Source organism: Tamandua tetradactyla, chromosome 5 (genome assembly GCF_023851605.1).
Source record: "Tamandua tetradactyla isolate mTamTet1 chromosome 5, mTamTet1.pri, whole genome shotgun sequence".
Classification (NCBI taxonomy): domain Eukaryota; kingdom Metazoa; phylum Chordata; class Mammalia; order Pilosa; family Myrmecophagidae; genus Tamandua; species Tamandua tetradactyla.
Genome location: NC_135331.1, coordinates 164,513,024 through 164,539,197, shown reverse-complemented (window position 1 = coordinate 164,539,197; position 26,174 = coordinate 164,513,024). Strand labels below are relative to the sequence as shown.

The 26,174-nt window shown below is 38.9% G+C and overlaps 1 protein-coding gene and 1 non-coding gene across 2 annotated transcripts in view; both read right to left on the bottom strand.

Moving 5' to 3' along the window:
* Positions 1-20,983, bottom strand: part of CRYBG1 (crystallin beta-gamma domain containing 1) — a 226,531-nt gene extending 205,548 nt beyond the window's left edge. Inside the window, exon 1 of the mRNA XM_077162543.1 lies at positions 20,756-20,983. Coding sequence (XP_077018658.1) covers positions 20,756-20,928 — 173 coding nt within the window. The 5' untranslated portion in view covers positions 20,929-20,983. The remainder of the gene's footprint in view (positions 1-20,755) is intronic.
* A 4,187-nt stretch (positions 20,984-25,170) lies between these two features.
* LOC143685284 (U6 spliceosomal RNA) lies at positions 25,171-25,277 on the bottom strand. Its single transcript, XR_013176531.1, has one exon. It is a non-coding gene; the product is annotated as a U6 spliceosomal RNA (small nuclear RNA).
* Between the last annotated feature and the right edge of the window lie 897 nt (positions 25,278-26,174).

Below are 26,174 nucleotides of genomic sequence, written 5' to 3'. Positions count from 1 at the left end.
CACTGCACATGCCCATGGCCTGCCTCTTGGATCTACAGCTAATAGGGTCTATTAGCTGCCCCTCCCTGGCTGCTTCATGCCATTGTGTTTAGAGGCAGACAGAAATTGCCACCACTGAGATTTCTCATTGCTTCCTGGTGTACTGCTTCCGTGTCTTTCGGTGGCATTTCTTTCTCCTAGCAGCATCTGCAACTCTACCTGCAGACAGTGCACCGTGGTGGAGGAATTCAGGTGTGCAGTCCTGGGCATACAACTGTAGCCAGATGATGTTAAATGTTGTCTCTGCCTCACCCGTATCCCTCAGAACATTGCAGCTGGTAGAGCTGGGCTTTTAACCACCTGCGGGCTTTCTGGTCAGCAGGAATTCACATGCCATGAGGCAGGAAGTTGCAGAGAAACAGCGCCCCATGGGAGCAGCCTTCCACCTATGACTGGCAGTTGCTGTTTCAGTACCCCTCTTTCCTCTTCCCATGGATGGCACAGCTCTGAGACACAGTCTTACGCTGAGGGCTGGAATTTCCCAAGAGCGACAGTGGTAACTGGCTTGATAATTCACACTGTATTGGCTGGTTCCCTTTCCTGACTCACTTCCTTATTCCCCTATAGGTGTTTTCCGGGATGACTCTTGTACTTAAATCTTTGTCATAGGGTTTGCTTCTGAGAAAGCCCACCTAAGACACTAGATCTCCTAGAAAAACTTCATGCAATAAACCATCTTTTATTAGTAGCTATGACTTTTACCATTTAGGATTGACCAGCACGTAAATGTTAGGAAAAGCATTCGTCTTTGTTAATGTCCTTGAGTCTCCCCAAAGGCAGGCTGGAATCTTTAGACAAATAGAATATAAACTCTGGAAAGAAATCAACAAAGATCTCTTCACCCTTTTACTGGTTCACTGTTCATAGTTGAGGGAACTGAGCTCCAAAAGGGTGAAATGATTGACCTAAGCCAACATAATCAGAAAATGGTTGGACAAGGACCAGAATTTAGATAGTTTGGCCACAAGCTCAGGGATCAAGCCACTATGCCTCAAACCTGTAAAAAAAAAAAAAAAAGAAAAGAAAAAGAAAGAAAGAAAGAAAGAAAAGTAGATTGCTTACTTTATTAAGTCAAAAGATACATTAAGACTACATAGAACCAGAAATAGATATTTTGTAAATCCTGTTTCTTGAGTTGTGGTCATTAGTAAGGCCTTCTAGGCCGCAGATAGGATTATTCAGATATTTCATTTTCTGTTTTATGGTCCTGTGCTGAATTAGTAAAATGGTTATCAAGCATAAAGACACACAAATGTATAAATATTACAGAATTCCTCAAAACAGCATGTGTCTGATCTGCCTTTCATTTTATGTGCCTAAATGAAATGCATAATTCATGCAGTTTTCTTCTTCTCCCTTCTGCAACCATCTAAGATGTGCAAGGTGGCTATTCAAAAGGGGTTTGGAAACTATAACCACGCCAGCTTCCCTCATGACTGATAGCTCTCTACTTTTCATTTACTAGTTATCATTTGAACTGTATCTAAGCCTCAATAAAGTCAAATGATTTTGCTGAATTAATACAGTGAATGAGTACACATCCAAGTCTTCAGATTTCTGGTCTAGCTCTTTCTTCAAATTATTATTATTATTATTAATCTTCTTTTCAGAATTCATCTACAATATCAGTACAAAAATGAAATCCTAAAGGTTGTAATAGAAAGTATCGCCTAATCACACATCCTGTTGCTAATAAACCATCAGACTTGTTTAGCGTGGCTAGTCCACCAACCCTCACTGCCCCTGCCCACTTCCCCCCCCACACACACACACCTCCCGCCCCGACCCCGCCAAGCTCTGATGCCTTACGGAATTTGGATTACAACTACCCTGGATAAATGTATGGGGAATTCAAATAGAGGTCTTTTCAAATTCTGGGTGCTCAAAGGAAATTACTCTAGGTATAGTGAAAATTGTTCAGTGTTTGAATTTTCTAAATATATTGAGTATGCAATGTTACTCAGATTTCCTCTTAAGAAAAAACTGAAGGTGTGTGTTAGGACCTGAAACATGAGCTGTTATCATCTAATCTGGCGGGGTAATAACTTTTGAGGTTTTGCTGGTTCTGAAGCACTGAACTTGTACAAGTCAGGGCAGCGTCTCTGGTTACCAAACTCCAAGCATGGAGATGCCCTCAAGATAAATGTCTTTCAGAACAGCGTAAAGCAGGCAAGTGTCAAACTGAGTGTTCAGCAGTCATTGTTACTAACAAAAATCTATTACTTTTATGTGAAGAATTTTCTCAGAAGTTATATATTAAAATTTAGTATTCAAGAATAGTATCCTCTTTAATTAGATTTTGAAGATCTATAGCTTATTCTACTACTCAATTAATATATTTCAATTCTCTCTTTTACTGGAATAGCATTTTACTTCATTAATTTTGCCCATGCTGAGAAAAAAAGGGGGAGGGAGAAAGAAAGAGAAAAATCATTGCAATAAACTAGGAATGCTACAAAATATTTTTTCCTCTATCTATTTTGCTGGGATATTTATGGAGTTATAGTGGAAAGAGTATTGGCTAAAATATAGAGTCTTGGGGCACAGTCCTGACTCATTAAACAACTTGGTGCCTTAATTGCCTAATCTGTGAAATAGAGACAACGAAATCTATCTACCTCTCCAGATTACCTGGGAAGCTCATAGGAGCTTCCCTTGTGAAGTATGTTGCATCTCAAAGAGGAAAGCAGTGCGTGAGGAGGAAACATAGGCATGCACTGTAGCTGCAACAGTCCACGCAGGCAGTTTAGGCGGCGGAAGATGGAGGCGAGAAGAGAAGAATGCGGAGACGGGCACAGCCATGTGAAGGAGCATCAACAGGAGCCACTGAGCCCTCCATCTTCACCCCATCACTTTGCAGCAGGAGATGGGATGGGACAGCCTCGTTCCACTACAAACCAAAGTTCCCAACATGTTTCAGAAGGAGGCTGGGAAGTTTGGGAGGATGGGTAAAGATCTTCTCCATTAGGATGGAGAAAAGTGGTGAGGGTGCGAGTGGATCATGCCATTCTATCCAGATGCTTCTGAAAAGACCAAAGGAAAAGAGAAAAGAATTTATAAGGCTTTCATAACAGAAGTGGTGAGAACCAAGGGATGATGGAGCTGATGCATGAATGCAGTCTCACTCTTCTCACGGCACTGCCACCATAGCATCAAAGGAGCCTCACCTTAGCCTGCTGAGCGGCAGGCAAGTCGTTATACCCCATTTAATTGATGAGGCACAAAGAGTTTAGGTGATTTGCCCCAAACTACATAATTTATGTTTAATCTAGGATTAAAACTCAAGCATTCTCAATCCCACTTCTAGATATATTTCCAAAAGAACTAAAAGCAGGGACTCAACAGATATTTGCACACCAAGGTTCACAGTGGCATTATTCACAATTGCCAAAAGGTGGAAGTAACCCAGGTGTCCGTCAAAGGATGAATGGATAAACAAAATGTGGCATCTACATGCAATGGAATATTATTCAGCTGAAAAAAAAAAGGAATGAAGTTCTGATGCATGCTACAACATGGATGGATGAATGTTGAATGAAATAAGCCAAACACAGAATGGTCAAATATTCTATGATCTTTGCTTATATGAAATAATTAGGATATGCAAATTCACAAAGTCAAAAATTAGAATACAGGTTACCTGGGCTCAGGGCGGGGAGTGGGGAGTAAATGCTTAGATGGGGTGATGGAAAAGTTTTGATAGTGGATGGTGGTGAAGGGAACACAACATCATGAATATATACACTGCACTGTATATTTGAAAGTGGTTAAAATGGGAAATTTTATGTTGTATATATGTTACTACAATAAAAATTTATTTTAAAACACTACAGAACTGTATAAGAACAACAAAAATTTATAAATTGGCATTCAAAAATAAAAAAAAGGAAAAAAACAAACAAACCAGGCATTCTCATTTCTACACCAATGGATTTTTGTTTGTTTTTTCTTCTCCCTGATCACTATATGTGGTCAGTGGGAAATGGTGGATATGTTGAATTTTTAAGTGATTATCCTTATTTTATATTGTGTAGAACATGCTCATAATAATTCACATTTCTAAGAGCATGAAATATAATATGAATATCAGGTCAATAAAGACATTTCCTAAAATAGACTAAATTTATCCAAAAAAAGAGAAAAAGAACTAGGAGTTTTAGCAAACAAGTAAATCATTGGACAAACCTCAATACTCTGTTTGAGTTTGGAATACCATCATTGATGACAAAGTAATCATGAAGACATTATGATTCAATTTAAGATCTATAACATTAACAGTCCCTAGTAAATTTGCTAACCACTGTGGAATTTGTTCTGGAAAATTACAATTTCTGAGATTTAGAAGGGAAGCAAAAAGAGAGTGAATTGATATGCTTTGTTTCTCATTTAAGGACTAAGAAGATTATCGCTCACATGTGGGGAAAAGCCAAAAACATGGCTGCTTATAGAATCCTGAGAGTGCTTTCTCTAAGGAAATAAACATGTGAATGAAGAAGGCATGTATAAGTATATATAGAGGACTGTTTATATGAATATGCAAACTGCCCAAGAACAGGAAGAAACTCATTAGGGGATTAGCCAAAAAAGCCCAGGATGAAAAGGAAAATGAAACAATTGAACCAATAAAATCCAAATGAAATGACAGAACTGGAAACATCTGGCATGAAAAACATGTTCCTCATTGTTTAAGTGCAGATGCCCAATCCAGGGCACGAAAGAATTTATTGTCCCTTCTTATTGCCATTTTTCACTAACACTAGCTCAGATCTGGACCAACCTAACCTCCCTTCCCAATTCTTAAACTCTTTTATTCTTCTATAGTACAAATCCCCAAACATGTGATACAATGAAAAGAGCATACCACTTAGATTTAAATTACGTCAGTCAGATCCCAGCCAGGGGAACAAATGGTACACACGAAAGAGGTCACTGGAAAGTGGGATGGTTAGGGTTACGTGTCAACTTACCCAGGTAATGGTGGTCAAGCAACACTGGTCTGTCACTACGAGGACATTCTGTGGACTTAAATCATCAGTAAGCTGACTGCATCCATGGCTGATTACATCTATAATCAGCAGAGGAGATTGCTTTCAGCAATGAGAGATGTTTCATCCAATCAGTTGAAGGCTTTAAAAGAAGCGATGATATCAGCAGTCGGAAGAGAGAATTTCCATCTCTACTTCAGCCAGTCAGCTTCCCCTGGGTAGTTTATCTATAGTCTTCTTTGGAATTCCTAGCTTGCAGCATGCCCTACAGAATCTGGACCTGTGCATCCTCACAGCTGCAATTTTATAAAATCTTTTAATATTTCCAGATACCTCCCGTTGGTTCTTGTTTCCCTAGAGAATCCTGACTAATGCAGTGTTTAAAGAACTATTTAGAGCACAAAATGTGGACAGGTTTGGGGAAACCAGTAGGGAACGGTGAAATAGCACTCCCTCCCCTGTCCCCATCTCCACCCCCACCCCTGCCCATAACAGCAGGAACCCATCAGTACCCCTAGATCCAAGGCAAGGGGAGGGAGGGAGTATTGCTACCAGAAATAGCTGAGCTACAGCAGAGCTCCGTCCATCAAAGCCACAGTAACTGGCCATCAGTGGAGCAACAAAGTCACTACCAAACTCCAACCAGCCTGCACCTGCCCTCTCCTGCAAAGCCTCCCAGTGGCTGAACTTGAAGAAACCACAGGGCAAAAGTTCCTGGTCTACACAGTCCATAAATACAGCTCCCCGGGGCACAGAGTACAGTGGAGAGTGGATATTGGGCAAACAGAGAAAATCCAGAGACTAAAGTTTTAAAATGTGGATCAAGCTTCATATGTAGATGCTCACTGCAGCACTAATTATATTAATGAAAAGTGAGAAAGAGCCTAAATATCCACCCATAGGAGAATGACGAAGAAAATTTATTTTACACATTTCGATGCAGTAGAAAAATGCCTATGATATAATGTTAAGTGAAAAGCAAAACAGGATACAAAAGGAATCTGAATTTCGGTTTTTGGAGTTTCTCTTTAGGGCTAACATATGAAAATAGGAACAGAAGAAAAGAACATTAGCAGTGCTTCCCATAGATGGGTGAGATTATGGATCTTTCTCACTATAGGACAAATTGCTAAAATAGCACAGGCAAATGTAGACTACATCAGTAAATAAAACTGAAGTCTCAATCCTGAACAGTCCTTTAAGGTGCTCACTGGTCTGACTACATCCATAGAAGTGGATGGGGCATTTTAAGCTTTGTGTTTTTTGTTTTTCCTTTTGCATGGGCAGGCACTGGGAATCAAACCCGGGTCTCCGGCATGGCAGATGAGAACTCTGCCACTGAGTCACCGTGGCCCGCTAATGTTCCCTTTTTCTTGCATGGGATGGGGCATTTTAAAAGTGACGTCAACCAATCTAGCCTCGCCAAGGAAGATAAAGTGATATTTTGGGGCCTGAAATCCAACTCATGTAAGGAACAAGAGAAAAGAACTGGTCACATTCCTCTACTACTTCCCATATTTAACAAATTTTCTCTTTTCCCCCAGCTTTTTAAACAAGATATATAGAGAGGTCTGCGTTGTGATTTTTAGCAACTCTAAGTGCCAAAAAGATCAGGCCTTCCCCATCGCCACATGTCATTCAAAATAAAGACAATTCTAAACTCTACAACAACATTTTAATATTTTGAAATAATACAAAACTTCTGGGTACGTCCTAGATTTTTTTTCTCTCTTTCATTCCTGTTTTGCTGAGGTAAGCACATTCTCAGTTACCACATAGGTAATTTAGAACTGAGTACATTTAAGTATTCAGTCTAAAAGGTATGTATATATATGGATTGATTTAGATATAAATCTAGCTATCAATACAGATCTTATATATATATATATGTATATAACTGGATTATACACATACACAAGCATTGCCATGTTTTCTTTAGAATTCCTTTAACAATAACAGTCTTGAGAGCTCTCAAGAATTATAAGTTCTCCATCCCCTATGAGGTTTAACTTCCCATATTTCTCAGCCTCTGACTTGTATATATTTGTATATTTATTCCTCTTCCTAATTATAATGGTAAGTGTGGTGACTTTTCATTATTTTAATGGTGACTATTGGAACCTCTCTGAAAGACAGGAGAGTAGGACTCCATTTCTCAACAATAGGGCTTCAACTGGTGTCCATAAATGTTTGTTTAATAAATGAATTACACAAGTGGAGTCACACTCACATTTACCAACTCAGTTACCTGGGCCACATAGTAAAGAAACAACCCGATGTTTCAATCACCATTAACATTTGATAATTGTTTTAAAAATGAATTGAAGGTCTATAACAAGCAGGGCTGAGCAGAGAGTATGGTTTAAGATAACGTAGGAAATTTCGAGCTGTACTCTGAATACTGAGTAGTATTAATGGCTATAATCATATATGCTTTAAAATAGCCATACCAAGTCTAAATTCCAAAGCACATAAATTTTCAATCTAGTGTAGCCAAAAAAAAGTCATTCTTTTCTATAACCTACTGTGAATTAATTCTGTGCACATAATAATAGCCATAGAAATTATTGATTATTCTTAAATGAAATTTTTAAAATCTCAAATATATGAGTCAAAATTAAATTCAACTTTGAGAGAAATGAGCATTAAAGACAAACTCACTAGCTTCTATAAAGACAAAGACTATTTTAAAAGTTTCCATAATCCTCTTGCATTAAACCCTTCTAGGTCTACTTCTTTCAAGCTATCAGTAACTCCCATAAATTCAGAGTTTGGGTCACCAGCATTTTCTTTCCTCACTGGGGGCAGAGTGAAAAATCCTCAGCATTTTTCACGTTAGCTTCCTTTACATACTCAGTAAATCACCCCAGAAGCAGGTAGTAAGACTTTGCGGCTTTTAGTCTACATTGGAAATCAGGTGTAACAAGTTCAGGTAACACTTCAGGGACTGAGTCACTGATTCTTGGTAGAAGTAACTCAAGTCACAGGTTCCCAGGAAAAACAAGGCTGTGTTAAAGACTTCTCAAGGCACAAGAACTCTTCACTCCTGGATATTTCCCTTCTCTATAGTGGGACCAGGTAGGATGCAGTAATCCAAAAGAGGAAATCCCTACCCCTGCTATTTTTGCAGGGTGCTATCTCTGAGAGTAAATGAATATCTATGTTTCTATCAGATGCCTCTGTTCTCTAGTTCACTAACTCCCATAGACACATAACCTCCTACAACTACCTGTTCAAAGAGTTTAGTTTTCGCTAACTATGAGCTTTAGAGTTAGAAAGACCACGTTCAAAAATTGGTTTGTCATTTACTAGCTATATCAGCTTAGAAAACTACTTTACCTCTCACAGGTTCTGTTTTCTCAATTATAATCACGGGGATAAAAATCAGCTACTTTGCAGAGATATTATGAAGATTAAATGAAATATACTAAATACGAAAGCAACTGTTACATAATAGGCATTCATTAATTATTCAAGCACCTTATCCTATTTGTTATTAACAAAGTTCCTTATATTTATTTAACTTATAAGGGAGAAGTTGGGAATTATTTAGCTGAAAATAATTCTCCTTCATTCACCTATGCTGAGCCCATTTTCCAGAATAAACATGCCCAAACCCAACTGACTTTTGCTCTTTGTTTATTAGTTATTGAGTGGCATTAAGATATAAATTTGGTGCCTTTCTTGTTTAATTTCCACTGATAACTTCTGCTGGCTTTGTAAAATAGTGGAATGATAGTTAGGGTATGCTTACACACCGAGAAAGGCAACTAGGGATCCTGGAGTGAGTCTGGAAGCTGATGCATAAATGAATGGGAAGCTTCTCTAAGACGACGAAGGCACATCCTCCCTGCATCTTCCACAGTTTTCACCTACACATAAGATTGGTTGTCCCTCTATGAAAATAAAAAAGCTTTTTTTTCCCCAACATTTTTACTGAGATGTAATCCATATACCATATAATTCACTTGTTTAAAGTATACAATGTAATGTTTTTAGTGTGTTCACAGACATGTGCAAACATCACCACAGTGTATTTTGAACATAGTCATCATCTCAGAAAGAAAACCCACACCCCTAATTTTACTCCTCTATTTGACTGTCCCCTATTTCCAGCCCTAAGCTACCACTAAACTACATTGTGTCCCTATAGATTTCCCTGTTCTGCATATTTCAAATGAATGGAATCACATAATACGTAATCTTTGGGACTGCCTTCTTTCACTTTGCACAATGTTTTCAAAGCATAAAAAGAGAGCTTTTTAATAAAATTGAAATAATGAGGAAGGGTACAATCAAGTTCCAACAGTGAGCTAGCTACTAAGATTTCTAGGTCGAAGTACTTGAAACGTCCTGCTGGGTGAGACGAAGACAATCACACAATGTAAATTGGTCAAAGTCAAGACTTGGAGAAAATGGCAGATATCCAGTCACATCTGGTTTTTATCTTGAAAGAAATCCAAAATCTAATGTTAGAGTAGCTTGTTTAAACATGTTACCTAAAACAGAGGAGAACACGAATGCTCTTGTTTCAATCCAAAGTGTGATCCTCTGAGGACTCCTGGTCAATAACTGAATCCACTCTAGACAAAATTGTTTTGGATAGCCAATACTAAAAGAGAATAAGTTTTAATCCCACTTTTGGAATAACTACATTTTCTCATTTTGCAGATAACCATCAGTTCATGGAAGCTAAACAGTGGGGAAGCAAGCCAATATCTGCGAGGCAGTATAACCAAGAAGGGCTGGCAAGGCCCCAGTGAGCCTCTATTCACTTGAAAAAGACCAGTTCTTAGGTTTGTACATGACGCCCATGCTAAAGGAGACGCTGTATTTCAACACGAACGTCCACAGTTTGCTTCAACTATCTTTTTCTAATAGTAAATGCAAGAACAATCAAGCCGTGTTTTCATGGGATATTTATGACTGCATCATCTCATCATTATGAAAACATTTAAATGACAAATCATAAATAAAATAGACAATGTGTCACAGCACCAGCATTACTTCACCACCCTGTAAAAAAAACTCATAAAGGGAATTCTTGCATGGGCACAACACGAATAGACTCTATAATTTTAAATGACATTTTGTCATTATAAAATATGGCTTGCACAAGCTTTAAAATTGTTTTTGAAAACTTGAATTAAGTTCTTTCTAGTGTTTTGCTGCTTTTTAGATAGAAGGCGAGTTGCTGATGAAGCAGAAAGTCTAAATGCAATAAATACATTCGATAACCAGACTACAGTTTGTACATTGGCTGAATAATTAGTAACCAATCTATGGATCAGATAAGCTCAGAGTTGTTGTTTTAGGAAACTGAGGGTAAGATTTCCAGAGGAGTAAGTCATCAGGAAACCAAATGAGTCAGTTGGCTCATGTCAAAGGCAGCTATAGGCCAGGGGTGGAGAGGTATAGCCTGTAATCCAAGGTACCCCAAAGAACAGCTGACCAGAAACCAGAAGACCAAGTCCTGGTCCTACTTCCTCCATCTGCTAGCATTACCTCAATGCTATAAATGAGAGCATAGGCTTACTTCACTCACAGAGCCATCATGAACCCCAAGTGGGATAAAATAATCAGCAGTGGTTTATTACTCATGAAGGGTACGGTAAACATAAAGTAGAACTTGTATTCATTGCCAAAGAATCCTCAAGAACAAATTGGGAAGTAAAACCAAAGGATTCAAACACCAAAACTTCTAGAGACCTAAAGTTAGAGTAGCCAGGAGCAGCTTCTGGCAGCTTCTGGCAGTTGGAGCAACTGTTTGAGAGATTTTGCTAGCCCCACCTAGCCTGAATGGCAGCTGTCAACTTGAAGGCCACCTAGCTAGCCACTTATCTGTGCATTCTTATTGCCTGTGCCTAACTAGGAGAGCAGTTAGGGGCAGGTAGGGTCCCCTTCCTAATTATGCTGTTTCCTGACAAAACTAGGGCGAAAGCCTTAAACTTGGGATCTAGACAGAATACTTTCATTTTTAATATACACTTTTGAATTTCTGCTTTAAAATATTTTTTCTTCCAAGATTTCAATGTATTATGTTTCTATGAATTTACATATTTTTCTCTCTGCTACTTAATATAGAAATTAACTAGTACCAAAAACCTATTTGATATCATATATATGTATATGTATATATATATCATATATATGTTCATGCTCTTGAGATCTAGAGACTACATATACTCACTGTGGGATATAAAGAAGGCAACCTTAACCTGAATGATTAACTTGCAGTGATTAACGACAAGGCCTCAAGACCATCCAGAATCCAAGCTTCACCCCTTATGAGCTGTGTGACTTTGGTCAAATTTGGTCAAATTACTGTTCCCTTCTGTGCCTCACGTTTCTCAAAATGGGGATAACAGAAGTACCTACATCTTAGGGATGCTATGAATTAACTGAAATGAGTTAACATTTGCAAAACACTTAGAACAGTGCCTTACACACACAGGGTGTGTCAAATAAACTACATCTTTCAATCACATCTTGATGGGAAACGTTTTCATAGACATGGTCTGAAGTTCTTATCATAAAGCAAATGCTTCCTCTATTTTCTTATCTCATATTTTGGCTCTTGACCCCAATCTATCCAACTAGAGGAACCAAAGAATCATCAAGAGCTTATATTACTATTTATTAACTAATTTGAAAAAATATATTAAAAATTATATTATGCCTGGTGTCCTTATGTAACCGTTGACCAAACTTTCTATTTGAGCTGTTGATAACACCCTTCAGGATACTATAACTTTAACTTCTAATGAATAAGATTCAGTTAGTGTCACTGGCTTGACACATCACACAACTATAATAAATACAGCCAGCCGCGAACTTTCTTCACCACAGAGTATTTTGCCAGGCCTAATAGCAACGTACTTTTACTCATTTAACTGCCATCTCTGGGATGGTAAAAAACAAAAGGCACTTGTTAATTCTGAGTTACATTTTTATGTGTGAGCTACAGGTGCGACCTGCACTGGTCTTGTTCATAATTCATTGGTGAGAGATGTCAGGACACCACAAGTGGACTGTGGATTCTCCTCCTTACTTGTATGCCCTTGGGGTCTCCTGGTACTTTGTCAAAATTATCCTTGGTTATGAAGGGTCTCTGACATTGCTTACTCCCACAAACTAACCAATCCAGGATGCTCAGCTTATTATGAGGACAGCGTCAGGGGTTACCGCTCTTGAGTGAAGACTTCTTTCTCATAAATCTGGGTCTACAGAAGTATTCCAATAAGGCATTTGGCTTAGCCCCATGCAACTCTATTTTAGGGGAGCTACAAACGAGCTAATGAGATCCATAGAAGTTAACTGGAATTTCTTCTCAATTCTCCAATACAGCCAGACATTTATACCATATTCACCTGGAAAACTTGAGACAAAATACTGAATTTGCATATCCTATCTGGGTAAAACCCCAGAATTCATTTTTCTACAGTGAATATATGGAAAGACATCTGTTGAATGGACCACAAAATTTTGGTACAAAAATAAAGATAGTGTAATGTTTTGAAATCATCTTCCCCACAAAGACATGTTCAAAGTCCTAAATTCCAGGCCTGTGGATATGAACCCATTTGTAAATAGGATCTCTAAAGATGCGCTTCATTAGAGTAAAGCCAAACTACATCAGGGTGGGCCTTAATCCAACACGACTGGAGTCTTCATAAACAGAGGAAATTTGGACACAGTAGGAGAAGACAGATGGGAACAGAGATGGCCATGTGATGGAGGCAGAGACTGGGTCCTGGATTATCATCAAGCCACCACCAGAATGCCAAGGACTTCAGAGAAAGCATGACCCTGCCCAACTCCTTTATTTTGAACTTGGCCTATAACATCATGAGACAATTAATTCCTGTGGTTTAAGCCAACTGGCCTATGATACTTTGTTACCTTGGCAAACTAAGATAGATAGGTTGGTTTTAAAGAACACCTTGCTTCAAGAGTATAGGCAACACCACATTCTCCTTGATAGACATCCTACCTAACAGAATTGTTTTGACAAAGAAACCAAAGACATTAAATTGGCCATGTACCCTGAATAAGAATTATTTATGAATCCATAAATTCACCGACAATTATCAAGAACACTCATTTTCAGCCTGTAATTCTAGAACATCAACATCATTTTCACCTATAATTTTAGGCAAAGTTTTAAAATTAGTTTGCCACTTTCCAAACCCAATTTTTGTCGCTGGGTGCCAAAATATGAAAGAAGAGCTGAGACGATTTAATTTTAGGTTCTAAATATTTTAAGAAACTGGAGAAAATTATTTACTCATAATCCTGGATACATGATTCTTTATTCATTTTAAATGCTAAAATGTGGAGATAAGTTTCTGTGATTTTTCTTTTGTTCTGCATTGGATAGTTTAAGATGGTTATCATCTCAAGAAGATTTGGAGCTTTTGGTGATTCACCATATTCAGACGCCACAATTTCTCATTAATTATTCAATGTGAACAAAAGTTCTTCTTGAGAGAAGAAATTTCCTGCTTTTTTCAAGATAATCCTTCTTCTGGCTCAATGCATTTGATTAAATGCATTTCCTTACTTAACTCATCATAAGCTATTTCATTCATATTCATCCATTGGCACTTCTCCACTAGATTACAAGTTTCTTAGGAACAGAAACTTCTAATTCATTGTTTCTCAGTGCCTGATACATAAAAAGAGCTCAGAATGTGTTTACTGACTTTAAGACACCTTTCTTTAAAATTAAATTTATCCTCATTCAATAAGATGATGCAAAAAGGAATTTATGCCACAGAATGACCCACCATTAACCCTCAAAAAGTATTTCTATAGATAAGATTGAATTGCTCTATAGATCAGATTACATTGCTTTACAGATCATTAACAAGATCTTTAGTCTTCATATACAATAAATATAATGCAAAATGGAGATTAATCAATAATTTTTCAAGGTAGACAAAAAGCACATAATTCAAATTTTAAAGGATCTTCTCATGTCAACCAAAAACAGCTTCTTAATAATAAATGGATTATTTTTCCTGCACAGGCTTTTTTTTTCACATGGGCAGGCACCGGGAATCAAACCTGGGTCTCTGGCATGGCAGGCGAGAACTCTGCCTGCTGAGCGACCATGGCCTGCCTTCCTGCACAGGCATTTTTGAAACACAACAGAACCCTGGGTGAACTCAAGCCTTAAGATAGATATGTGTGTTTATGTTCATAGCAAGATGGCATTTTGCAAGATAGCAAGATAACAATATAGCAAGAGAGGAGTTAGAAAATGAATTATTTCTATATCTAATATCTTCACTACATTGAAGTAAAGCAGCAATTAGTAAAGCAGCAATTAACTGCCTCATCCTTCCAAATAAGGTTTTTAATCAAAAGCTAAAGAAGAAAAAAGAAGTCAATCCAAGTCCAGAAGGTCTTCTAAAGGTCTCCAAAAGGATTTTCTTTTCCCCCTATGGGCAGGTACTGGGAATTGAATCCAGGTCTCCAGCATGGCAGGCAAGAACTCTGCCACTGAGCCACCACCGCCTGCCCCCCAAAAGGATTTATATCACGTATCACCACTTGTATACAGACAAAGTAGTTTTATGACTGAAAATCATAAATTGACTTTATTTTAAATAGAAAGGCTAGAAATAGAGGGCGGATGAAGCGATATAATGACTGCAATAAATGGCAGAGAATTATTCTATTTAGACTTCAAAGTCACTTTAGGAAAAATTCCTTCTAACTTTAGGTATAAAGTTCATCTTCACCCTCACAGAAGAGAGATGTATTAAGACTTTCTCTCCATTTTCAAAATTTTTTATACCTTTTTTAATTTCTAAAGTTATTTATTTATTTATTTTCATTTCTTAAGACTTTTAAGTCATTGAATAAATAAAGGACTGCCCTCTTATCTACTAATATTAACATCGAGATACTAACAGGTCCTACAAGGGTGACAGGCACTGATATAACTTCTCTGGGACTGCTGAAGCTATCTGACTCCAGTTACAAGGTAAAAGTGTACTTATTAATGCTACCAACATTATTATGAAGACAACAACGATAACAACAAATCACGGCTGCTATCCCTTCCGCAGCCACCACCTTTCATCTATTAAGCGCCTACTTCGGGCCAGGCCCTGTGTAGGTGCCTCACATATATAATCTCTAATCATCACAGGGCCCTGTAAGGTAAGTGCTATTATATCCATTTTACAGATGTGGTAACTGAGGCTAAAGAGGCTAAAAAGAAACTCAAATGGCAGAGCAGATTTGAGTCTACCCAACCTCAAAGTCTATGCCTTTTCCACTGCATTACACCCTCAGAGATTTTGTTTTATTGAACATCTGTTCTTTGCCAGGCTCTGTGCTAGCCCATCTAAATAAACATTTTTAATAATTCTCAAAACAACAAAAAGAGGCAGGTCATATATCATGAAACTGAAGTTTTAGAGCAATAAAGTAACTTCCCCAGTAGCTCACGGCCAGTAAGTGACAGGGCTAAAATTTAAATGCCTGGTTTATCAGTGCCGAAATAAAATAAACCTAATATTTTAAAATCTTGTCTTTGGCATAAGCTAAATAAGAGAAATAACCCAGCATTAATCAGTTGGACATAACATTAGATAAATATAGACTTATGTGGCTATGTTAGAAAATAATTAAAACTGTTTAGAGTTTCAAACACTGAACCAGCCATAAAGGACTAAAAACCAGAATCAATTTTAAATCATGAAGACTAATGTAGTCCAGAATGCTTTCAAATAACATTTTAAATGATTGTTTTTTCTCCAAAGCGGGGAAAAAACCTTCTAAATAACAATACCTTGTCCTTCCAATACTCTAGTGGTACAGACTAGGAGTAAGTTGTCCTCCTGTTATAGAAGGGAAAAGTCCATTAAAGCATGAAAAGCTAAGGGATTGTTTACACTTCTGTAGCTACAGTTCTGAAACTTGAGCTGGCCCATGCTGACTTGGAGGTAGGTCCCTGCAGCCCACTGAGGATGTTCTGCCTTCCGGCCCTGGCTGCATTTCCCTCTGACCGAAACTAGGTCTGCTGATTTTCAGAGGAATGAAGGCCCGCCTACCACTTGCACAGAAGAGAACATTAATGCTTGCTTGCTTAACCTAACACTTGCTTCCAGGTTTTTGGCTCAATTCAGTTTGAGGGCGCTCTTTTTTTTAATTAAACTTTTTTGACATAATTGTAGATTCCATGTGTAACTGCAAGAATAAAACAGAGCGATCTCCTGAACCTTTTACTCAGTTTCCCCAGTGGTTTCATATTGTAAAACTATAGTACAATACCACAACCAGGATAAGACACAGAACAATTTCAACTACAAAGGATGTCTTGTGTTGCCCTTTCACAGCCGCATCCACTTTCCTCCTGCCCCTCCCTTCCTCCCCAACCCCAGACAATCACTAATCTGTTCTCTATTTCTATAATCCTGTCATTTTAAGATTGTTATATTCATGGGATCATATAGTATGTAACCTTTTGAGATTGGCTTTTTTCATGCAATATAATTCTCTGGAGATTCATCCAACTAGATGCATGTGTCAATAGTTCATTCCTTTTCATTGCTGAGTAGTACTCCACAGTAAATGAGCACTACATTTTCTTTAACCATTGAAGGACAGCTGGGTTGAGTCCAATTTTGGGTTATTATGAATAAAGCGGCTATACACATATGTGTACAGGTTTCTCCGTGAACATAAGTTTTCATGTCTCTGGGACAGATGCCCAAGAGTGCAACTGCTGGGTCATATAGTATATAACCTTTGGTTTTTCAAGAAACTTTCAAACTATCTTCCAGAGTGGTTGTATTGCTTTACATTCCTATTAGCAGTGTATGAATGAGCCAGCTTCTCTGAATCCTCACCAACAATGGTGACATTACTATATTGTACTTTAGCCATTTTGATAGGGTGTAATAATATTGCATTGTAGTTTTAATTTGCATTTCCTCTAATGACGAGTGATGGTCACACCTTTTCACATGTTTATTTGTCAGCTATGTGTCTTCTTTGGTGAAATGGATCTTCATGTCTTTTTCCCATTTTTTAATTGGAGGGTTTGTTTTTATTATTGCTGAGTTTTGAGAGAATGTTCTTTTTAACTCACCATGTTGGCCTTTAGATAATAATCCATTTCTAGTCGAAATAACAACAGTTGCCTTGAACAGGGAAAATAAAAAGGGAGTACCATTTCCATCATATAGCAGAAATACTCATAAATACTACCCCAAAGGAGGTATAGGCAAGATATTAGTAACAATAAGAGGAACAGCTCCCATTTATTAAGCCCTCACAATGTGCCAATAACTGGTCTAAGCACTTGATGTGCATTAACTATTTATTATTCCCATTTTGTGGATGAGGAAACTGAGGTACAAAGGAGTTAATATATTGCCCAGGGTGACACAGCTAAGTGTCACAGTAAATAGAAGAACAGGAATTTGAACCCAGGGGGAAATTCCACACTCTGAAAAATGGAACATTTTCAAAATGCTTATAAATGATAGTGCCATTAATAGCTGCTAAAGAAAGCCTGATCACAGCTTGCCACATCCTCTCCATGCCTACCACTGGGCCCTCTCTTACAAGAGAAAAATAAACTAGGCAGGAGATACAGCTGACCCAGGAGGTTCTATTTCTATGTAAAAAAATAACATCGTATTAACAGATTTACCAAAATCAAGCTGAAAGAAACTTCAAGGATGAATTTTAGAAAGAAACACAACTTTGGTCAAATTGTTTCATGTTAAAGGATGAACGCGACAAGGCACTGATTTTTAGAACATCTACATGAGAAAGCCACAAATATTGCAGAATGCAGAAACTTGGCATCAATAAACTTTAAATTATCATTGAAATGGTAAGCTCTTCTAGGAAGCATTATCTTTCCATTTAATCCTGTCCCCCTCCTCATTTCTCCCATTAGATTTCCTTAGCATTTATAATAATGAAGATAATGTGGTTCATTTTACATTTACTAAGTTTCTAATTTATGCCTAGAAGCATGGTAAGGATTTTATATTTAATAACATATACTTTCATTTAATAGTCACAACAGCCCTATAGGGTAAATGTTACTATTGTCTCCGTTTCACAAATGAGAAAATTAATCCTCAGAGAGGTGAAGTAGCTGGCTGGAGGTCACATAGCCAGGGCATAGATTCACTTTTGTCTGACCTAAAAGCTCATAATATTAATTATATAAGCCCACCAAATAAGCCCACCTGATTATCCCTCCTTATGCAAATATAAAAGCTCTAGTGATTAGTGAACACTCCAGCTGAGTTCTCCTATCTCTAGGTTCTGAGCAATTAATGAAGTACAAAGGAAGTAGTAATTATTTTGAGCATCATCGAAATAGAACCAGCTCAGGAACCAAGTTCAGAGCCAAATCGGCCAAAGACTGACCAGAAACCAAGTGTGCTATAGCCACGCTCTTTAGACTACAAACAGGCACACTCTGTCAGAAGTAAATGAAACACTATCAAGATGATCTAACTAGAAAAACATCCCAAAGACAGACCAGTATGGGTGGTTTTCAGAACATTTGCTAGTACAAAGTGCCCCATAGTTCTGAGGGAAAGAATGGAGTACTTCAAGACTGAACTAAAATACAGAAGGGTCAAAGAGAAATGCAAGAGTTCCTATTTTAAGTTTTAGCCTAAAATGTATTTGCAATTGAATAAATTATCTATACCTATGTATGACTACATTTTGATAGCCAGGAAATGACAGGAGTGGGTCAGATGAGAAAAAACACCATGGAAATATTAAAATATTTACCAAAGAAATGGGGAAAAGACTTGAATGCCAGGTACATCATTATTAAGTAACATATTTTTATGTTACTTATTACAATCCATAATTATGCACAGTAAATCTCTGATAAAAATATGTTCTATTACAACAGATTACCACAGTGGATGATAAAATATGACAAAAAGTAAAATGTCTCCTCTCACTACTCCTCCGTCACCCACTCACACATACTAAGAGCACTCTGATGCACTTGTGCTTCTCAGAAAGCGCCAGGATCTTCAGAGCATTGATGATGCTCATGGTGGAAGCCCTGCCTGGAACTCCTTGTTCCTCCCCTTTTCTGTCTGACTAAGCCACTTCATTCATTCTCCTCTAAGAAGCCTCTCTGCATCCTGTCATCTGTCCCGCCTGGGTCATAGCATTTACCCTACAGTTTATTTTTTGGTCTCTACAAGAGACTAAGAATTCTTTGAGGACAGAGGCACTCTTCATTGCTTTTTACATCCCAGCACTTAGCTAAGTTCTATGCTCAACACTTTTTTTATTAAGTGAATGAAAGATTACAAAATTAAGTCTTTTTAGAAATAAAAGTAAAAATGTGTTTAAAATGCAAACCTTGCACAAACACAATCTTGATCTGGCCTTCATTGTTGATAATGGTGTAGCTAAAAACACATATGGATGGATTTACTGGACACTGTCAACTGTCCTTCATTAAAAATATTTTACACTCCTCAACCACATTAATATGCTGTTTTTCAAATTAATTATTATTCATCAAATGCATCAATTTGGATAGTATTATTGAACAATTATACATATATAATAGAGCAACCACAAAACCATGATAAAAACTAAAAATCACAATGGCAATTAAACTTTGAATAACCAGATGCTGTCTTGTTCTATCACTGCCTCCAATGGGGACAAGCCATTTACCCTTCTGTCTGAGTTTCTCCACTGAAAAATGGGGGTAGCCATCCCTACCACTTCTTCCTCTATTCAGATCTAGTGAGGATAATGGAGGCATAATTTCTATAAGAGTGTTTGAGGCAAAATTTCTATAAGAGTGTTTGAGGATCTTCACAATAAAGGTACTATTAGCAAAAGTATTATATAACATTTATGTTACTGCAACCTAAAAAGAGAGAAAGAGGATCCAAATAGATAAAGACAATTAAATGCAATATATGATCCTGGACTAGATCTAATAATGGAAGAGAAAATGCCCAAAGAACATTACTGGGACAACCAAAAAATTCGAATATGGATTTTATGCTTTAGGTCGATGTTAAATTTCTCAAACTTGATAGCTGTACTTGAAGTGGTTACATAAGCATGTGTCTTTGTTCTCAGAAAATGTACATGGAAGTACTGAGTGTTAGAGAAGCATGATGTATGCAACCTATTCTCAAATGTTTGAAAAACAGATAAATAGATGGAATAATACAAATGTGGCAAATGCTAATAGTGGGTAATCTGGATATCTGGGTGGGGCTTACATTGCAGTTCTCTATATTGTTTATTATTTTGGCAACTTTTTTGTACGTTTGAAATTATTTCAAGACAAAAAGTTAAAAAATAAGTGGTATATAATCTGAAGGTAGAGTTCTCATCACTCATTATGGGAATAACTCTTTATTACTCTCTTGCTCTCGTTAGTTAACAGGCTTGTAGTGTAGACTCTTTGGTAGTCTTTGCCAGTCAAAATAAATGCCACACGGGAAGGCAACATTCCTTTCCCTGAGGCCGCGTCGGAGTCAGAGCCGCAAGTAGGGTCACCCGAGGCGACCACCGCTGTGTCGCTTCAGTCCTATTACTGCTGTCCCGGAAAGCAGACCCGAGGGCTTTTCCCCTTTACGAGTGGGGTCGGGTAAGGTTAACAGTGAACAGGACTCAGGGTCAGTGTGGCAGGAGCCGAGAGGCGAGAAGAGGAAGTGCAACTGGAAGGTTTGCACGGAAAAGTTTACCTGGCCTCGCCGAAGGGTGCAGGGAGCGGGTGCGGAATGAACACCCCACAGTCAGATGGCAGGGGCCGTTGCTTCTTCTTGGAGCGCCAGAGGTGGAAGGTGGTGTGCTTTTTGGGGGCCCTGGACGGGCTGGATTCCCCGCGATCCCCGGCAGGTGGCGGCGACGGCGGCATCTTCTCGTCCGCTTCCTCGGGTGGCCGCTCCGACGCTGCTCTCCTCGCCGCCTGGCCCTTGTGGAAGAACATACCTGGGCGCCAGCTCGCTGGCTTTTCCGAGCGCGCCGTCTGACCCCGCCCCCCTGTCTCCCGTGCGGGGGACGGCAGAGGGTTAAAGGACGAGGTCAGAGCCGAGCGCGAGCAGCACAGCAGCCCGAGCCCTCTAGGCGGCGGCAACAGCCAGACCACCGCCCAGCGCCCCCGCTCAGTGTGGGCGGCTCGGGGCGCGGGCCCAGGTGAGGCGCGCGCGCGGAGGGCCCCAGGTAGAGCTGACCCGGCCCGGGTCCCCCGCCTGTGGATGCGCGGCGGTCGCGGGACAGCGACGCCTACTGGGCCAAGTCGGAACCGCGCCTCCTGAGGCTGCATCCCCTGCTCTAGATTGGGAGCCCGAGCCGGGTCGGGTTTCTACCGCACCTGCGGTACTGGTGCCATCAGTCCCCCGCGGACTCCTTGGCCGCTCGCAGCCTGTGCAAGGCTGGCAAAATGAGTGTCTTAGCCATGAGCCCCGCCTCGAGAAGGATGGGAGAGGCGCATCCCGTGGCCCGGCCGCCCAACAATTAGGACTATCCCACTGGCCTTTGGGTGGGTTGGGCGATGTCATGCGTTGGGTGACTTCCTTTCCTGATTGTAAACACGGGTGCCAACTCCTCTCTTCTCCCCTCAGGAGTCTCAATAATTAACGTGCACTTGGATCTCATAAAGCACAAAAGGGAACGAACAGAAGGGGGCAGCCATGCTCTCCAGGTCCCAATGGGCTTAGCAGACCCCTCACGGTGAATAAAGTGCCATTTCCACCAGCTATTTATCTTCTGTTTGCTGTTAATGACCCTTTTCTTAACTTCACAATCACAATTAAACAGCAAAAAGCAAGTAATATGTAAGCAAAGGAAGTAGCAATTATTTTGAGCATCATCGGAATACAACCAGCTCAAGAACCAAGTTCAGTTTCTCTTACACTAAACAAATTTCGCTTACATTATAATATCTTCAGATCTCTTTTATTTCCTTTTCGAAGACCCAGTTCATCCTTTCACTTATTCCATGAGCATTCTTTTTTTTTTCTTTCTTTCTTTCTTTTTTTGCATGGACAGGCACTGGGAATTGAACCCTCGTCTCCTGCATGGCAGGCGAGAACTCTGCCTGCTGAACCACGGTGACCAGGCCAGATGAGCATTCATTTTTATTTATCTTTTTATCAAGGTATAGCCACCATACAGTAAAAAAATATATTTCAGAAACCCTAAGGGTATAACTCAAATTTTACATATTTATGTGGTTGGGGTTGTAATTAATTTTTAATAAAGGACCGTAGACAAGGTGCTGGAATATGTGTGGTTTTTATACATATCATGATCAACATATAGAATATTTCCAAAACTCTGTAGTCTCCCTCCTGTTCCCTTCCAGTGCATACCCTTCCCTGCAAAATGAACCATTATTCCAATTTCTATCACCATTTTCTTCTGTAACTTCACCTGAATGGAATCACAATATATACTCTTCTGTGTCTGGTTTCTTTTGCTCAATTTTATGTCTGTGAGAATCATCTGTATTTTTGCACGTAGCGTTCATTTTTTAAATAAAATTACCAGGTGTATGGGTGGTTCAGAGATAGGATGTTCACCTTTCATGCAGGAGATCTGGGTTTGATTCCTGGACCATGAACCTAAAATATATATATATATATAGTGTAGTATTCCATTATATGAATTTACTGCAATTTACTTCTCCAGTCTACTCTGCATGAACATTTAGATCGTTTCCACTTTGGATCTATTATGAATAAAGCTGAAAAGGACCTCCTTAAAAGTAAACATTCATTCTCTTTGGAAAAATACCCAGGAGTTCGATGTCTGGGTATGCATATGTTCAGCTTTAATATATTCTTTCAAACAATTTTCCAAAATAGTTGTATTCACACAGTAGTATTTGAAAATTCCAGTTTTGCCACCGTTTCATCATTAACTTAATCAATTTTTTTTCATTGTGGCCATTCTAATGGGAATGGAATGGTAACTCATTGCAATTTCATTTTCTATTTCCTCAAGAAACATTTACTGAGTACAAATTGTGTGCCAGGATCTGACTTGGTGGGAGGGGAGCATTGACAGATACCTAGATGGCATATAGCGAAGGGTAAGAGAATCAATAGATGTAGGTACAAGGCCTTGTGGGAGTTTGGAGAAGTTAATAACCTAGGCTGGTAGATTGGGAGGGGACAAAAGGGTGGCCAGTAAAGCTTTATTATAAGCTTTGCACTTGAGTTGAACTTTAAAGGGAAAAGAGAACAGCAAGGAAGAGAGACAAATCTTAAAGCATGCTTCCTCAAATATTTACAGATTCAGAAATTCAGTTACTCATTCTTCCTTAAATTTCTTTTTTATTTAAGAAAACAAATAATACACTTAGAGCCACTAAAAATGGATATCTGTTAGCTTAACCATACGCATATTTAAATAAAATATCCATGTAATCATTGTAAAGCCTGTGTTTGTGCAGTAAGTTTTGTAAACGAATTTAAAATTAAGGCAACAAGGAAAAAACTCAACAAATTCAGATAGCAAAGTTCTTAAATTCTAACTATTAAACAGTAACTTAGATACCATTTGATCAACTGTCAAAACGGTGAATGGTCTCAAAATATCAAGTAGAAAGTTCTTACAAATATCTGCATTGCCATAGCAATGACCTATGTTACTAAATGACCCCTCCAAGGAGAATTTCTCATTCTACCCCTCCTTTGTCCCACCGGTGTATCTGAAACATATTGCTGTTATCACACTTTTCACATGGCATTGAAATTGTTTGGTTATTTATCTGTCTTCTATTGTATAAGGAGAAAAACTTAAGGACAAGTCTTATTTATCTTTATATATTCAGGGCATAAGTTCCATTAACTGAAATAACCAAATGAAGTGATCTAACATCTACTAACTTAATAGACACCTGTAATGTTTTGGGCACAGATCTTTTGGATTGTGCACTTCGTAAAGGCAAAGGTCTTGCCCTTTTTAAACTGTTTTATCCCTAGTGACTAGCACAGTGCAGTCACACAGTAAGCTCTCAACATATATGAATTATATAAGGAATTAGGAATACTCCTAGAAGGATAAGACACAGTGTCTGTGATTAATCTTGTCAGGGACACAGTCACCTAAGCAAATATGTACAATAAAATGCGGTAAATCGTCTAACCAACAGCTTTGGTCATTGTTTTTGTTGCAAACACAGATCCATTCAGGCTTATTTCAACAGTAAATAAATTTATCAAGGGATATTAGATTACCACAGAATCTCTGGGAGAGCTAAAGAGGCAGATTCTGAAGTCCAAAACACACCCGGGCACCCCACAGAATTTGTCTAGTAAAGACACTACTCTCATCATCTCTTAGCACTAGGGGCTGTACACCAGCTGCTCTGCCACTATCCCAAGAATCAAAGGCCTGGTCCACTTGCTTGTGCCAGAATTTCAGCCCCTTCTCTCCCAACACACATTGTTCATATCTGAAAAAAAAAAAAGTCCCATGCAGCTACATCTGACTGGAGGAGCCTCAGTCATGTAAGTACTTCCTAGCTACAAAGATATTTGAATATTCCGGGCTCTACATCAGAGAGCTAGAATTTGAGTGGCTGGAAGTTTGAGAAACATAGCACTAATATTCAAAAGGGCCTAGGCATGAGAAATGGCCTCCAGTAAAAGAAAAAGGCAAAGGGCTGTGGCAACAAAGAAGTGGCTAGTTCTGTCTGGATGGCTCAGAGAAGCCATCAGTGGAAAGGTAACAGGTTTATGAGCTGTAGCTCATAAATATTTTTAGAATCTGGAACTTACTGAATGGGGAAGAGAGGGCGGGCCTTCTAGGAAGAGTAAACAGCACTGGCCAAGGCACAGGGTTGAGAAAGGGCACGTGTTGTTGGTGAGGAATAGTCAGAAGCTCAGTGAGGTAGGAGGAAAGAGGACAAGGTGGGGCAGAGTGGCAGGAGATGATATTATTAAATTCAGGTACAGCCAGATTGCTAAGCACTTGGCAAGCCAAACACCTGTGGAATTTGGATTTAACCCTGTGGGCAATAGGTACTCAGGTGATGTTTTAAAACAGGGTGACATGAACAAATTTGGATTTTATAGAGTACCCAAATGGAGTGGAGTAGGGAGAAACTAGTAGAGTGCAGGCATTTTTTTTTTTTTTTAACGAGAGCCAAAACAATATGGAACGTTTCACGAATTTGCGTGTCATCCTTGAACAGGGGCCATGCTGATCTTCTCTGTATCGTTCCAATTTTAGTATACGTGCTGCCGAAGCGAGCGCTAGAGTGAAAGCATTTAAGAGAGAACAATTACGAGGTTGCTGCAAGAAGACAGGTGAGAAGTGATGGGAGCCCACACCAAAGTGGTGGGGGATAAGGATGGAGAAGAGGGGATGGATGCAAAATAGAAGTAGTAAATGGAATCCCCAAGACTTTCTGAAGTGAGCGAAGAAGAAGTAATCAAAGATGACTATGAGATTAGATTCCTAGTTTAGGAAAATGGGTGGAGGTGAAAACCTTAACTAAAATCAGGATTAGAGGAGGAAGAACAGAGTTTCTGGGCATGAATAAATTAGCCTCTGAACATTTTGAAGCTGAAGTGCTTATAGACAGAGTTGTACAAGAATCCATTGAAAAATATGGTTCTGGAGCTCAGAGGTCAGGGCCAAATACGTAGATTTGGGCATCATCACTGAGTATGTGAAAGCTGATGTCATGAAAATGCATGAGATGACCCAGGATGAAAGTAGAATAAGAATAGAAGAGGAGCAAGGACAGAGACCTGGGTAATACCGACATTTAAGAGTCCTACAGGTAAGGGAGAGCCTTCAACAAACACCAGACAGAGGAGCTGAAGAGGTAGGAGGACATCTGGGACAGAAGGTAGTCCCTTAGCCAATGTCATGTGATTTCTATCTTCAAGCTTTTGCTCAGACTGTTTTCTCTATCTTGTAATGCCCTTTTTACTCCTTTTTCTGTATCCAGCAATCTGAGATCTGGTTCAAATCTTCCGTCTCCCTCCAAAAGGCCAACTCCCTCCAACCTACACTGATTATTTTCTTTCTCTAACCTTCTATCACACATTCTGTCTGAATTTAAATTGACATTGTGGTAGAGTGTTAAAAACATCTACAATTCTCTATTTTTACCATAAAGAGGAAGAGTCTATTTCTCATTCT